The sequence below is a fragment of the Armigeres subalbatus genome, unplaced genomic scaffold, assembly GCF_024139115.2.
Source record: "Armigeres subalbatus isolate Guangzhou_Male unplaced genomic scaffold, GZ_Asu_2 Contig2012, whole genome shotgun sequence".
Lineage (NCBI taxonomy): Eukaryota > Metazoa > Arthropoda > Insecta > Diptera > Culicidae > Armigeres > Armigeres subalbatus.
This window is the reverse complement of record NW_026942850.1, coordinates 30,726-45,716: the sequence shown is the minus strand read 5'-3', so window position 1 is coordinate 45,716 and position 14,991 is coordinate 30,726. Positions and strand designations below refer to the sequence as shown.

The window sequence follows — 14,991 nt, the reverse complement described above, 5'->3', positions numbered from 1 at the left end:
TTCAAACGCTCTAAAGTTTGAAAAAACAGATCATTTGAACGCCTTCCGGCAGTTATTTTGCAATAATTATTCACTTGAGCAATAAACATTGCTTTTATTTAGTGCGCAGTGAGAAATTTATGTGAAAAAGTGCGGTGAAAATCAGTGAATTACGTTGATTTTGGTGACGGTGTTGCGCGTCTTCTACAGCGGTGAACGAACTGGATTTTCCTTCGTCGCACGGATAACGTAGGAAATTGTGAAAAAGTCACTGCCGCAAAGTTAAATTTAACTGTATTTCAAGTAAGTAACACCGGAATGTAATTTAAATGAATGCAGATCGTAGTGTACACTTTTTTCTATCTCGCCAGATGATTAGTTCATTATTTCAGTTTACGATTCGCGAGTATTTAGTGATTTATAATTTGATATGACGAATGCTAGCGCCATGGACGAATTAGCGCATAACCCTATTCATTTTATTCAAGTTTTTTTTCATGAAAGAAGCTACGCAATGAGAATGTTTTTGAATAATAGATCACATATCGACAAAGCCTAAAATCATACATAAAACGCGACGCGAGACTGGACACAACACTTATGGTTCTTACAAACGAAAAAAGGATTTTTTTTAAAAATTACCTTTTTGTCGACCGGTTTCGGGCTCGATGCTGCCCATCTACAGGACGTGGTCCAACCACGTCCAATCAATTGGACCACGTCCTGTAGATGGGCAGCATCGAGCCCGAAACCGGTCGACAAAAAGGTAATTTAAAAAAAATCCTTTTTTCGTTTGTAAGAACCATAAGTGTTGTGCTCAGTCTCGCGTCGCGTTTTATGTATGTGATATAGTTCTTACGTTAGCACAATCTCTAAAAAAATAGTGAAAGCCTAAAATCCACTGTTTTAAATAAATGAAGCATTTAGGTATCATTTTTGCAGCATTTTCCTCGAGATTCGAAAACATACTAAAAGAACTGATTCCAAAATTTGATGATTGTAGCTTGTAAATTTAATTTTTGGTGGTTTGTTGAAGTTAATGCTGTAAAGCATCTCCCGAACAAATTTGTATGGAAAAAGAAAATTTGACTAAAGTTTTTTCGGGAACGATTCGAAACGATCTGGTATCATGTATTGAAACCTATTTTTGGTCTACTTTTCGGTGGTTAGTGTGGTGATTTGCTCCTAGCTGCTCCAAAGCTGGAAATTTACTGCTTCAATGTATAATGAGGAAGCTGTTAATGCTTCAGACCTTAAAAGGCTTGCGCCTCCAGAAGTACTCGTATGTTGGATAACAATTCTGACCTCAAAATGAATTTAGCGTCCCAAAATTACTCTTTGGTGGAAGATTCGAGAACATATTAGGTGTTGTCTGGCATTTGTGTGGGGGCCCGCCACTGTGCGATGGGGTTTGATAAAACGCGTTGTTCTCGCTCATTTCATGTTGGGGACTATATTTTTTTCGCACAGCTGTGTCAAACAAGTTGAAATGCATCATCAGAACCGGTGCCCCCGCAATTGGGGCTTATTAAAAGAAATTTATCATGAGGCCCCCGAATCAGTTCATTATCGTAACAGCTACCGAAAAACGTCTCTCACGGTATGCTACATATCGAGGGTGTATACAGACATGATAAGTGAGAGATTTTCTCATTCTCCTTTGGATTCAAACCTTGATCAAACTAAATGATGCGTTATTTAGCGTACCTTTATGTGAATCCATTACTTCCGAAGTTATGTAAATTTTCTTCAAATTATTCACATCCTTTTGTATAAAAAGAATCGGTATGTGCTCGGTATGTGCTATGTGGTACGTTCTCAAAATCTTTTGTGTTGAGTTATTATGGTATTAATGTTTACATGGTTTTTTAAACAAAATATCTTCGTTCTTATTCTCTTTTCCACAGAGGACCCGAAAGATCTGATCCGCAAGTGTCTGGTGGTGGACCCCAGCAAGCGTATCACCGTGATAGAGGCCTTGAAGCACCCGTTCTTCAACACAGTAGTAAGTAGCGCCACAGATCTCACTGAGCTTTTCGTCTGGTTTCCCCATATTTTCGATGGCAGACGCCTCCCTCGTCGTTTTGGCCAATGATCATGATAGCAGCCGCCATCGACTATTCCGCATAATACACACTCTGTACTTATTTGTTGTTTCTCAGCTAAACCTCACCACCACAATACGCACCCCACTGCTCACGGCTGCAATATCCTGGAATTGTTCCTGTGCAGCTTCTCTAATCTTCTCCCCACCATCGTGTGTACAGAGCAGCGTCTGCATCCGCTGAATCCACCTGTTTCTAGCATTGCCATCTTCTCTCGATTTACTCGCTGTACATAATCAATTGGTTTGTGTTGTCCCTACTTCTAGAATTTCTTATTTCAGCCAATTGTATCTATTTTCACGATCTACATTTACCATCTATCAGAAGATTAGGTTTCAGTTGATCGGATCATTTTCTTTTTTCTGTTACAGTCGGTGAAAAACGATTCTAAAACTGTTTGATTTTATTGTATATCTAAAAGAGAATTTCCGTAAGCAATGACGTATTTCTAAGTTGCGTGGTATGACCTACTTCTCGTTTCATGAGTTTGAGTATTAAAATATTTGTTTTGTTTTTTTTTATAAAACTGTGATAAATTGAGAACAAAATGTGTTTTAAAATTTTTAAATACTTAATTTACATTTTCAGTTTGGTTAGTCTTCATTTTAGTACCTGCAAGTGTTATTGTTAATTTTTATTTTGAGGTAGAACACTTCTTTTTTAATAGGAAAAAGATCATAACAAACAGCAAATTTTAATGTCATGTCATGGCACAAATTTGATTAAGAAATCGTTTTCACCGACTGTAATCGTCTCCTCCAAATCATCCAGCCGGTTCTATTTTCGTTTATGGCCTATCTTATCTCTGTGCGACGGACTTCCTAATGTTTCAAAAATCGGCATTTGTTTTGGAAATTATCAACACCCATAATTTTATTTCCTAGTATAGAACAGTAGACAAGACGAAAGCACCTATTTGCAATGTGGAATGGGCACGGCGCGCAAACAAATAAATAAGATGAGATGACCGGTTCGGTGCGACAACGGTTGGAAGCATCGTCACATGAATCGCACTGGTCGTCATCGACGACACAGAATTCAGCTGCTAGATTTTTCACTCAAAAATTGAAAAAAAAAAAAATTGCAATGTCATCCCAGTGAATGCGCGATAGAAGAATGTGATTGAATTGGATTTGTGTGGGTGGCCCGGTAGAGGACAAACAGGGCCTGACCGGACAACGCTGTTTTCTATTGGGGCTCTTGTGACACAGTCGGCCGAGGATGACTGGGAGCCGCCGATAAAGTTATTTTGTTTCCTAGGCTGGGTAGAATCCGGATCGGAGCGGTTTGTTTTTCGCGTGAGTTGCGCTAATTATAGCGAGCGCATCAACGACGCTCTTGATGAGTGACAGTGGACAAACGTGAGATTGCCCGGTCCAAGTGTTTTGGATAAAGTCTTGCGTGGGGCTTTATGAATGGATTGTTGACTACAATTTAGTGCATGCATTTAAGTCATATTTTTTGGATGTTTGCTGAATATTTTTATCCTGTCTGATCGAGTTGCTTTCGATGAATCGTTTGCTTATGGTTTACTATGTTTTACCACCACATTTTGCTGTACTTTGCAGTTTCTTCAAATATTTTAGTTTTTTTTTTCTTTTGTATATTATAATATACAAAAGTAAATTAACAAGTTGATGCTTGGATATTGCTATGAATAAGCGAAAAGTGGTCTCAAAGTGACTAATTGCTTTTTGGAACAGTCTGTTCACGCTATTAAGATTGCGTAATGTCAATATTTAGATAATGTTTCGCTTATCTTAGAATTTAATCCGAATGTTACTAAGCTTATGAATTTTCCGAAAATTATTATGATTGGATTAATGATGGGCCACCCCTACATTTTATGATCGGCGATGGGAAGACCGTACATTGTTTTTTGCACGGCCAGACATTTTTTTGTGAAAGAAATTGAGGTTTGTAGGTTAGATTAATTTGTGTTCGGAATTTTAGTTGATTGCTGTCCAAAATTAAGAAGAAAGCTCTCAATGGTTTTTCAGGATTCTTTGTCATTTCACTCATCCTCCCTTTACGTCGCTTATTGGGGGGACATAAACAGATTTTTTGCTTGGGTTATGAAGCAAATTGTTAAATTCTAGTCCAGGGTCAGATTTTTCTATGTGTCACGTGTAAGGCTATACAAAACTAGTGACGTAAGTGCCATCTTTGGGAAATAAAGTATCACTAGTTCCGTTAAGTTCGGCCAGAGACTCCTTCTTCAGGACAGGTAGTTTTAAACTAGGATGTTTTTCCCAAAGCTCGAGCTTTACTGCAAATTTTACCCCGACTAAAACCAAGTGGAACCATTCAAAATCTTACATCTAAAAAAATCTAATTTAATTCAGAGGAAAAATAATAAACCGTATAATCAATACTACGATTTCCAAACACTTTGATAAAACCCCGCTTAAACAAGTAATCGGCGAATGTCCAACATATTTAGGTATTGAGTAATCAAGCGCAGGTTTAGACTTCTCTTCTTTAATACTTAATCTTATCAGTTGAATGGCCGTTTTCGGAAATTATGTACCCTAAGTATTTTATTTTCCGATGACAAAAATTTGACTTTTGAATGTTTATGGTCAAGATGGCTTCTTGATAGTGTTGCGCTACAATTTTCAGGTCATATGAGTTTCAAAGTTTTCAGTAGCAATAATCGTGTATAATAGACGTTCCTCAAACGGTGCTCATTCTCTTGTCTGATTTCCGATACCAATAATCCTCGTAGAATCAATTCGTATTCCAACTCAAATTGTTCCAAATGCGAAACATTTATTCGACTGAAGGCTCTCAGTAAACTCGGCTATTTTGATCAACAGAATTACCCTCACTATTAAAAAAACACCTTAATAAAGATACAAAAACACCCTCACGTCTCACTCTCCGTTAAGTAGAATAATGCAATTTAAATTGAATTCAAATTTCTAAATATTGAAAAATAAATCACTCTCATCCATTCTTACGAATTTATGATGCACAGAAGATTAAATCTGTGCTTGATTAGGGGAACTGGGGGTGAGACGATTTTATCAATGAAACCAACCATTACAGAAATTTTTCTTCAGCTCAAACCGAAGATCAGCATATTTGCTACTGACTACTGACAGTAGTTGTCAAATTTAATATTTTATTGTGTAGAAGCGGACAAAGAATGCGAGTATGCACCATGGTGGGGAAGGGTCGTTTGGCCGAAACCCATTCGACCGAAAGCCGAATGCCAAGGTTGTATACTATTTCGCCGAAAAACATTTCGCGGAATTTTTTTCCCGGTGTAACATTTTGCGGAATGCACCTTTCACCGAAAGACATTTCGCGGAATGTCATTTGGTGGAATTCAGTTAGAATACATACCTGAACTATTTACTGAATTCTATTTAATCACATGAGCTTACATACTTTTGGATAGTGGTTTAAAGATATGAAAGAAGGCAATATTTCTTAGAATAAGTGCTTCTGGTCGGTATAAGACAAAGTGAGAAGATAATGTCTTCTTGAAATGGACACGTTAGTTCGGTATGAAGAAAAGAGGGGAGATAGTTCCTACTATGAATGAACGCATCTGCCCTGTATAAAGCAAAGAAGGAAGATAATGCCTTCTTCGAATGGATTCATCAGAATGGTATAAGGCGAAAGGAGTAGGTAATGCTTTATTGCTTTCTTTCAAAGGGCAAAAAGGGAAGACCTTTATAAGGTGAAAAGAGAAGTACCATACAAACATTGGAGGCGGTTAAAGCGCTTATGTAGCCAAAAATAGCCTTTTCAGCTAGAAAACTAGCGTATTCAGCTCAAATTGTTTGTTGGGTAGTGCCTTCTTTAAATGGTAGCGTTTTCCGATTCAAAGAATGCGCCTGCCCGGTATAAACCAAAGGGAAAACATAATGCTTTCTATGAATGAATGCGTCAACGCTATAAAGCGAAAGAAGTAGATAATGCCTTTGCAAGAGAACGCGTCTGCTAGGTTTAAAGCGAATGGAGGGGAATTCACTATTTAAAAGAACGCGTCTGTCCGGTATAAGGCGAAGGGAGGAGTAATGTCTTCTTTAAATGGTAGCGGCTGCCCGGTATAAGACAAAGGAGTAGATAATGCCTTCTTTCAAAGAACGTGCTTGCCCGGTATAAAGCATAATCTATGATTCGATATCGACTCATGGAAGCAAATTATACCATATTTAAAAATATTTTCTGGGTTTTTTTTTTTCCTTGTCGGGTATATTTTATTACTGCGACCATTTTTTTGATCTATTGTAATATATTCCCCTTTTTTTCTTGCTATGTCATTATGGCGTATCGCTATTGGAAGTGATCGTCATTGTTTGACTAACAGCTTCTCCCCAACACGGCTCAGCTTTTCGAATGAAATGCACCACCGAATTGGGATTTGTTCTACCAAGCTCAAGTGGTTCTATAAGCCCTTGGTGAAGAACTTTTGTCTTGTTCGAAAAGTTGCCGGACAACGGCATAACAGATGCTCCGAATCTTCTTTTCTATGTCGCAGAAGCGACATAGATCATTCTGAAGTTTCCTATAAGCTTCAAATGATATCGACTCGGACAATGACCTGTAATGAGACCCGTATAAGTGATTAGGTCTCTTTTAGATAATTCTAAGATGTTGCGAGTCATGGAAACATTCGGAGTGATAAAGCGTTTCGATTGCCTGGCATTAGTTGCGTTCCTAAAATTGGTTTCTATTTTCATAGATTCCCATACCTTCAGCTCCATACGAAGAGAAGAAGTTGGTAAGCTGCAAAAAGGTTCCGGTCCTGTAAACCGACTTGATGATCCGATTCTCGCCAGCATATCGGCTTTTACGTTACCATCTATTCCACAGTGTCCTGGAACCCAATATAGATTGACTTGGTTCCGACAAGACAATTTTGGAGGGACTGAATGCATTCCCAAACTTGTTTTGAAGTGCATGTTGCCGACTTCAGAGCATTCAAAGCTGCTTGGCTGTCGGACATTATGCATATATTTGAGTGTCTGTAGTTCCTACGCAAACATATTACAGAACACTCTAGAATTGCGTGAACTTCCGCTTGGAATACGGATGGCCAACTTCCCATGGGAATCGATATGTCTATCCCAGGGCCAGTAACTCCTGCTCCCACATGGTTGTTCAATTTTGAACCGTCAGTATAAAACGTAATTGATCCTGAACGAAGTGTTGGTCCTCCATTCAACCATGTATTGCGCCCAGGATCAATTACTTTGAACAGTCTATTGGAGTTTTACTTTTTCTCCATCCAGTCCTCATTGCTTATTACTAGTTTTATACTGAAGTTTTTTAGAATGCTAAGATGACCCTTAAGGTCACCTCCTAAGAGGTTTTCGGATCTTCTGATCCTCAAGGCAATCTTTTCAGCTTCTAATTGTACAATTTGATGCAGAGGAAGCATGTACAGTAAAGCATTTAGTGCACTCGATGGTGTACTGCTCATTGCACCTGTAATTGAGATAGTCGCTAATCGTTGAAGTTTTTCGAGCTTCATCTGAGCACTCTTCTCTTTCGTCTTTGGCCACCAGACCAACGAACCATAGGTAATTCTTGGTTTTACTATAGCTGAATATATCCAATGGATCATTTCTACCAAAAGTTCGTTTACTAATCCATAGAGCATTTGTCGCTTTATTAATGGCGTGTTCTAAATGCATGTTCCAGTTAAGTTTGCTATCAAGAACTACGCCAAGGAATTTGACTGTATTTGAAAGTTCCAATCGTGTACCTTTCAATGTCATGTTGTTTAGTGAGAATTTCCTCCTACGCGTGAAGGGCACAATAGTGGTTTTGGACGGATTTACACTCAATCCTTCTCTATCGCACCATGTGGAGACATAGTTTAAAGCAGTTTGCATTCTGTTGGCGATAATGTCATTGTATTTGCCTCGTACTATTATGACAATATCGTCAGCGAAACCAATTACTTCGAAGCCCTGGGCTATAAGGTATTTGAGAAGATCATCTACTATTAAAGACCACAATAAAGGTGATAATACGCCTCCTTGTGGGCACCCTTTGATTGCTCTAACACTAATGTGAGAGTTTCCAAGGTTAGCTGATATTTCTCTTTTGTTAACATTTCTTTAATCCAATCTACAATGCATTTATCGAAGCCACGATTTGACATTGCCTTTTTATGGAATTATGAGAAGTGTTGTCAAAAGCTCCCTCTATATCTAAGAAAGCAGCAAGAGAAATTTCTTTTGCTTCAAAAGATTTTTCTAATTTTGTAACAACTGCATGTAATGCGGTTACTGATGACTTACCTTCCTGATAAGCGAATTGGTGTTTGCTTAACGGTAGTTGGGTTAAATATGATGACTTGATATGTTCATCTATTATTTTTCCATTGTTTTCAGTAGAACGGAGGACAAGCTTATAGGCCTAAAGGATTTTGGTGAGGTTTTATCCTTTTTATTTGCCTTGGGGATAAATGTCACCCGTACTTGTCGCCAAACTGATGGAATGTAGCTCAACGATAAACTTGCTTGAAACAGCTTTGTGAGGATAGGTATTAAAATTGCCTTACCTTTTTGCAGTAGTACAGGAAAAATTCCATCACTACCCGGTGATTTGAAAGGTTCAAAGGAATCTATTGCCCATTCAACATTTCTCGCAGGAAACAATGGGGTGGCAAGAATACGTGCATCGTTCCTGGATCTTTCTAGCTCAGTCATTTCGTTCACTGTTCCATGAATCTGATGGCTGATTTCAATGATTTCAGTTCCTATTGCATTCGCATTTAGGTCTTCATTTGAACTGATAATAGACCCCGGAAAATGAGTGTTCATCATCAATTCTAAAGTTTCACTCACAGATGTAGTGAATAAGCCGTTATCTTTTTTTAAAGTACCGAGTCCATTAGAATGATCTTTGGCTAGGATTTTTTGCAACCTGGCAGCTGCTGGAGTATTTTCTATGTTTTCACATGTATGCCTCCAATGTATCCTTTTAGATCGCCTAATCTCTCGGTTGTAATCGGTGAGGGATTGTTTGTATTGTTCCCACTGTTGTGTTCGCTTAGCCCGGTTGAAAAGTTTTCAGGTTCTTTTGCGCAGTTTTTGTAGTCTGTTGTTCCACCATGGTATGTCTCTATTTGTAGAGCGTATCTTAAGGGTACAACTTTCATTAAAAGAGTTTTGGATTAGCCTAGAAAGTTGGTTTGAGCTTTTCTCAAGTTCATCCCAAGAGTTTGTTAGATACAAATATATTTTTTTCGGCATCTAACTTAGAATTATATAGCTCCCAATCAGTTTTTCTGGGATCTTTGATATATTGTGTGAGTTGTTTTCCAGCCTCATACTCAAAAATGATATGTTTATGATCTGACAAGGATTCTTCACTTGAAACATGCCAGTTATTTATATTGTCCGAAATGAATGGACTACACAGCGTTAAGTCAAGAACTTCCTGCCTTACTGCGTTCATGAATGTTGGAGCATCTCCTCTATTACATATATCTATTTCATTTTTAGAAATGTAATCCAAAAGGTACTCACCTCTGTTGTTGATGTCCGTGCTGGCCCATACGGTATGATGAGCATTGGCATCACAGCCAATTATGAACGACTTGTTTTGTTTTTACAATAAGAAACGAAAGCTGCTACTTCTGGTGGAGGTACATCGCCCACGTCGCCGGGAAAGTATGCTGAAGCAACATATATTACCGTTGTCCCATGGGCTGTTGGCACCTCCATCATGACCGCAGCAATATCTCTTTTGATGAATTCTGTAATTGGAATTATGTTTATTCTTCCGTTCACTAAAATGGCAGCTCTTGGTGCAAGTTGCCCTTCATAGTAAATTAGTTTACTGAAATTTGTAGTTATTCCAAGTATCCTACTATTTATTGCCCATGGCTCCTGGATGAATGCGACATCCAGTTTGCTCTCCGTGAACCTTTTGCAAAGTACGGCTGATGCCCCTTTGCGTGATGGATGTTCACCTGCATGGACTAGATATCTTTATTGTAGGTCCTTTTTGGTTTACCGCTTGCATGGGGATTTAGTATCTCCCTGTCTTTGGTTTCGCGGCCTCCTTTAATTGGATGTTTGTCTACTTGGACTTTAATGTCTCGGTACATCGACTTAATCCGTTTGTTTGACGTTCGAGGCTCGCTCTGCTTATGAACGTCGGTGCTTGTAGTGTGGCCAGAAGCATTATGGTTTGTTTTTGTCCTCTCTATTCCACTCGGTCCTGGGATCTGGACAGATTGATCGACGATCATTTTGTCATCTCCAGTTCCTTCTCGTGTCATATGAGAGTCATTTTCATCCCTATGCTTTGGTCGTTCACTACCTTCTTGCTGATTTTTCTGCGGAATTTCTTCCTCAGGGTTGCATTCCCAAATTTGTAGTCAAGTGAGAATTCACATTGCTTGATTGAGTTCAATGAAGCTCCATCGACTGTGAATACTAGTTCGACATGTCTTTGGCTAATGGTGTTGCGCTGTAGTATCCTCCATGCATCAACTGCTAGCCCATCATTTTGGCTTTCCAGGAGTGCCAGAATTTCTTCATTCTTGTCTTCTGTACTCCACGGAAAAAAGCCGATCAATATTTCAGGTTGCGGGATGTTTTTTTCATCCACCGCTGTGAGTTCAGCCCCAGGCCAGGGAGTTATTGTAGAAACTATGCTCTTCAGCCAGTCTGCCAGTTCTGGGTTACTGTGATGGTTTCCAAGGATTTTCTATTCCACATCTCGATATTTTCATGAGTTGATGGTCCCTTCAATATCGATTCATGGAGGTTTGAATGTAATGCCTTTTTTGAATTGATGCGTCTGCCCGGTATAAGACGAAAAGAGTAGATAATGCATTCTTTGAAAGAACGCGTCTGCCCAGTATAAGGCGAAGGTAGGGTTAAAGTCTTCTTAAAAGAATACGTTTGCTCAGTGTAAGGCGGAAGGGGAAAAATAATGGATTACTAAAAAAACATATGTCCATAACAAAGCAAAAAGGGGCTCGTCTGCCAGTCATTATGAAGGGTTTGTAAAGGGAAATTACAATTTCGAAAACGAAGAATAAGAAGAAGAGAAAGCTATTCTAAACTATGCTAATCTGAGAAAATGATAATCTGATGAATTCTACACCATTTTTAATTAAAAAAAATCCAATCTACTAAATACATTATTCAGCAAAATGGCATTCCGTGAAATCTTACATTCCGCCTAAAGTTATTCGGTGAAAAGGTACAATCTGCCAAATGTCTTACCGCTGAACGTTACATATCGCTAAATGATATTCCGCGAAATGTTTAACCGTGAAAATGAATTGCACGGAATGGTTTTCGGCGAAATATTAACCAATCGAATGCCACTGAAGATTAAACCTGTGCTTGATTAGGGGAACTGGGGGTGGTACGCCTACGTAAAGGAAAATGTCCATTTTATTAATGAAAACAACCATTACAGAAATTTTTCTTCAGCTCAATCCGAAGATCAGCATATTTGCTACTGACTACTGATAACAGTTAACAAATTTAAAATTTTATTGTGTAGAAGCGGACAAAGAACGCGAGTAAGAACTACGTTGTGGAATGGTCATTAGGCCGAAACCCATCTGGCTGAAAGTCATTTGACCGAATAGGATATTTGCCCGAAAAGATCATGAGGTGTGAAAAGTGAGACGTCTCACTTCTCACAACTTATTTCCCACTTCTCATTGGGAAAAGCGAATAGTACGAAGTGGGTAGCAAGACGTCTCATTACTCATTTGCGCTTCTCACTTATTACTGTGAAAAGTGAAAATTGAGACGTCTTACTACTCACTTATCACTCCTTATTTCTCACTTCTCACTGTAAAAAGTGAGAAGCGTGAAGTTAGAAATGTGACATCTCACTACTCACTCCTCATTTCTCACTCCTGACTGCACTGTAAATAGTGAGAAGTGTGAAGTGAGCAAAGAGATGTCTCGCCACTTCTCACTCCTAATGTTTCACTGTGGAAAGTGAAAAGCGCGAAGTGAGTAGTGAGACGTCTCATTGTCACTTCTCACTCCCCATTTCTCACTTTCCAACTGATGACTGGTGCTTTAACCAACTAAGCTACGAAGGGCTTCCGTCGGCCTTCGCAACCTAGCGGCTACTGAATGAGCTCGAGATTACCAAATTGGACGCATAGTGGTTACTTTTACTACATTTTTCAAACCAATATCTTCCACATAATGTACATACTCACATATGAGTTTTCAGAACATTGTAAATTAATGTCCAAGTCGGGTGGTTAAGTACACGGAGTACAGGCAATTAACTTTGATTGAACTGATCTATACGGCCAAATGACCCTTTCGGCAAAACAACTTCCGGCCTAGTGACCTTCGGCCTAATGATCTTCGGCCAAATGGCATTCGGCCGAACGGTATTCGGCCAAACGGCCCTTCCCCGTTTTGCTCTATTCAGAGGTGGCACATTATGACCTCTATGGGCGAGTTACCTCCCGCTTCCCATACCCAATATAAATCCGTTAAGAACATTCGCCGATTCCTTGGTTTAGCGGGATTTTATCAAAGTGTTTGAAAATTGTATTATTGGTTAATCGATATATTAGCTTTCGTCTTAATTAAGTTAGTTTTTTAGATATGAGATTTTGATTGGCTTGGCTTGGTTTTGGTCGGGGTAAAATTTGCTAAAATTTGAATGGTTGGGAAAATGGTTTCTTGTTGAAGGTTTTTCAAATTAATCGAGTATCAAATTGCACCTAAAGGACAGCAATCATACGATACAACATTTGTTTTAAACATGTGTGTGTGTCCATTATAACCCCCACTGTTATGGAAAAAAGCTGACCGGGAGTAAAAAGGTGCTAGCTCTATTGCAGCTCGAGTGACCCATTACAGACTGCATGGTATTTCATGACCAGTTCGAGGTCGTTTTTACTTATAATAAGCTTTGCCTGTTTATGCTACCATCATAAATTTGATAATGGACCCATGAACAAACTTCCGGATTTTTAATTAAATTTAAAGTTGGAATATTGATTTTATGTAAGACAAAATTAATAGCAATCTTACCTGGACGACTGTACTAGGATTAAAAGCTGTCTACTTACTCCATTGTAGAACTCCAATATACATGATCTCACCAAAGGCTTCATCCAAGTGTTTGCTTTGCTCCAATTATCTCTACTGGATCGTAGTATTGTTGTCCAATTTCGTATTCCCTGTTCAGCGCGTCAACTTACTACTTGAGTCAAAGTTTATGAAATCAGATATCTCATCTGATTTTAGAAAAAACTGTTGTAAATGAATACACCCAATATTTTTTTACACGGTTGGTATTCTTTAATTTCCCGGCTAACCTGATAGTTTCATCAACGCTCAAGGTCGTAATCAACTAAAACCCACCCGTGTAAAAAAAGAACCGGGTGAATGCCGAATTTCATCATAGAAAAAAATGACAGCAACACTAATCATACGTCTGATCAACCTCATGGGCTACTCGCCACTCGATACAACATTTTCTTAAATATGGTTTCAAAATAATCGAGCAGTGGTTTGAACAAGAAAACATAAACAAGCAATCGATCAAAATTCCTATAGTGTTATGGACATCGGTCATTGTTTTCAAAAAGAACATGGTTCCGAAGATGTTGATGGCAGTACTGGGGTAACTTCCCGTCCCGGAAATATGGCCACTTACTGATCGAGCCGGAAACTCGTCTTTCGACGTGATTTTGCAAAACAAGCTCATAGAAATGTGTTCAGAGAGTATTTAGTCCATCTGGTTATATTCCGGAACACCCTGGTGCCCTGGTTTCCTGTGGAAGTGGTCACTTTTTAATTAATACTGAAACCTGGTTTGCGACATGTCAAACCATGACTTTACAAAACAAGCTCATTTAATGTGTTCTAATGGACCTTTGATCTACCTGCTCCCATTTCGGGACACACCGGAGTACTGGCCAAGAGTGAACAGGCTCTTTTTGATTTTTTCTGAAACCTGGCTAATGACATCCCAATCTTTATGATTTTGCAAGGCATGTTCAAATGGTTGTCTTCATAACACATTCCTATGAGCTCGTTTTGCAAAATCATGAAGCTTGACACGTCGCAAGCCAGGTTTCAGAATTGATCAAAAAGTGGTCACTCCTGCCAGGGAACCTGATTCTAGGATATTCCGGAATATGACCAGATGAATCAAATATCCTCATAACATATTCCTATGAGCTTGTTTTACAAAATCATGAAGTTTGACACGACGGAAGTCTTGTTTCCGGCTCGATCAGGAAGTGGCCAATACTCCCATCCAGGGTTCGTAATTTTCGTTTCGATGAGCCGAAATCAAGCGATTTTCGGGTCGAAGGAGAATCTTTTTTCGGAGCTTGTAGTGAAAAACATCTTTCTCCTAGTCCTTTTTTTTTCTAGAGCAAACCTAGAAGATAAGCGAAAAACGTTTTTTTTCGTTTCATCACTTTTACGCCTCACACACTTTTCGCGAAATTTTTCGGTAAGCAATTACGAAAATTTTATAACTGCAGCGGGATTCGAACCTAGAACATCATCAAAAATGGCGATGGGATGCGATCACTATAGCCACACCACCAAATCGACTGCATGTAGGGATGAGGTTGTTTGTTCCATAAAGGCCACTCTTTTTGCAATTGGTGATGGCACAAAAAGGAAGAAAGGAGTGAGAAAACGAGCAAATCAACTGGTAGTGAGGGAGAAATGGTTTTCTCTCATCACACCTTTTTTCTTGTTTCGAAAACCGATTTCTCGGCGAAAATCAGCGTGATGGAGCATTCTCTGTTCGTGAGAAGGAGTGAGAATTACGATCTCTTCTCCCACCAATATCTCTGGAACCATGTCCTTTTTCAAAACGATGACCATAGTCATATCAGAGGAATTTTGTAAGTAATAGATTTTTTTGAATTACCACCCATGCATTATGAAATTTCCCACAAAACACA

At 38.9% G+C, this 14,991-nt stretch overlaps 1 protein-coding gene across 1 annotated transcript in view; it reads left to right on the top strand.

Annotated features, from left to right (window-relative positions):
• LOC134203633 (uncharacterized) overlaps window positions 1-14,991 on the top strand; it is a gene marked incomplete at its 3' end in the record, with an annotated part of 43,481 nt that overhangs the window by 11,837 nt on the left and 16,653 nt on the right. The window contains exon 2 of the mRNA XM_062678519.1: window positions 1,887-1,984. Within this exon, the coding sequence (XP_062534503.1) occupies window positions 1,887-1,984 (98 nt within the window). The remainder of the gene's footprint in view (window positions 1-1,886; window positions 1,985-14,991) is intronic.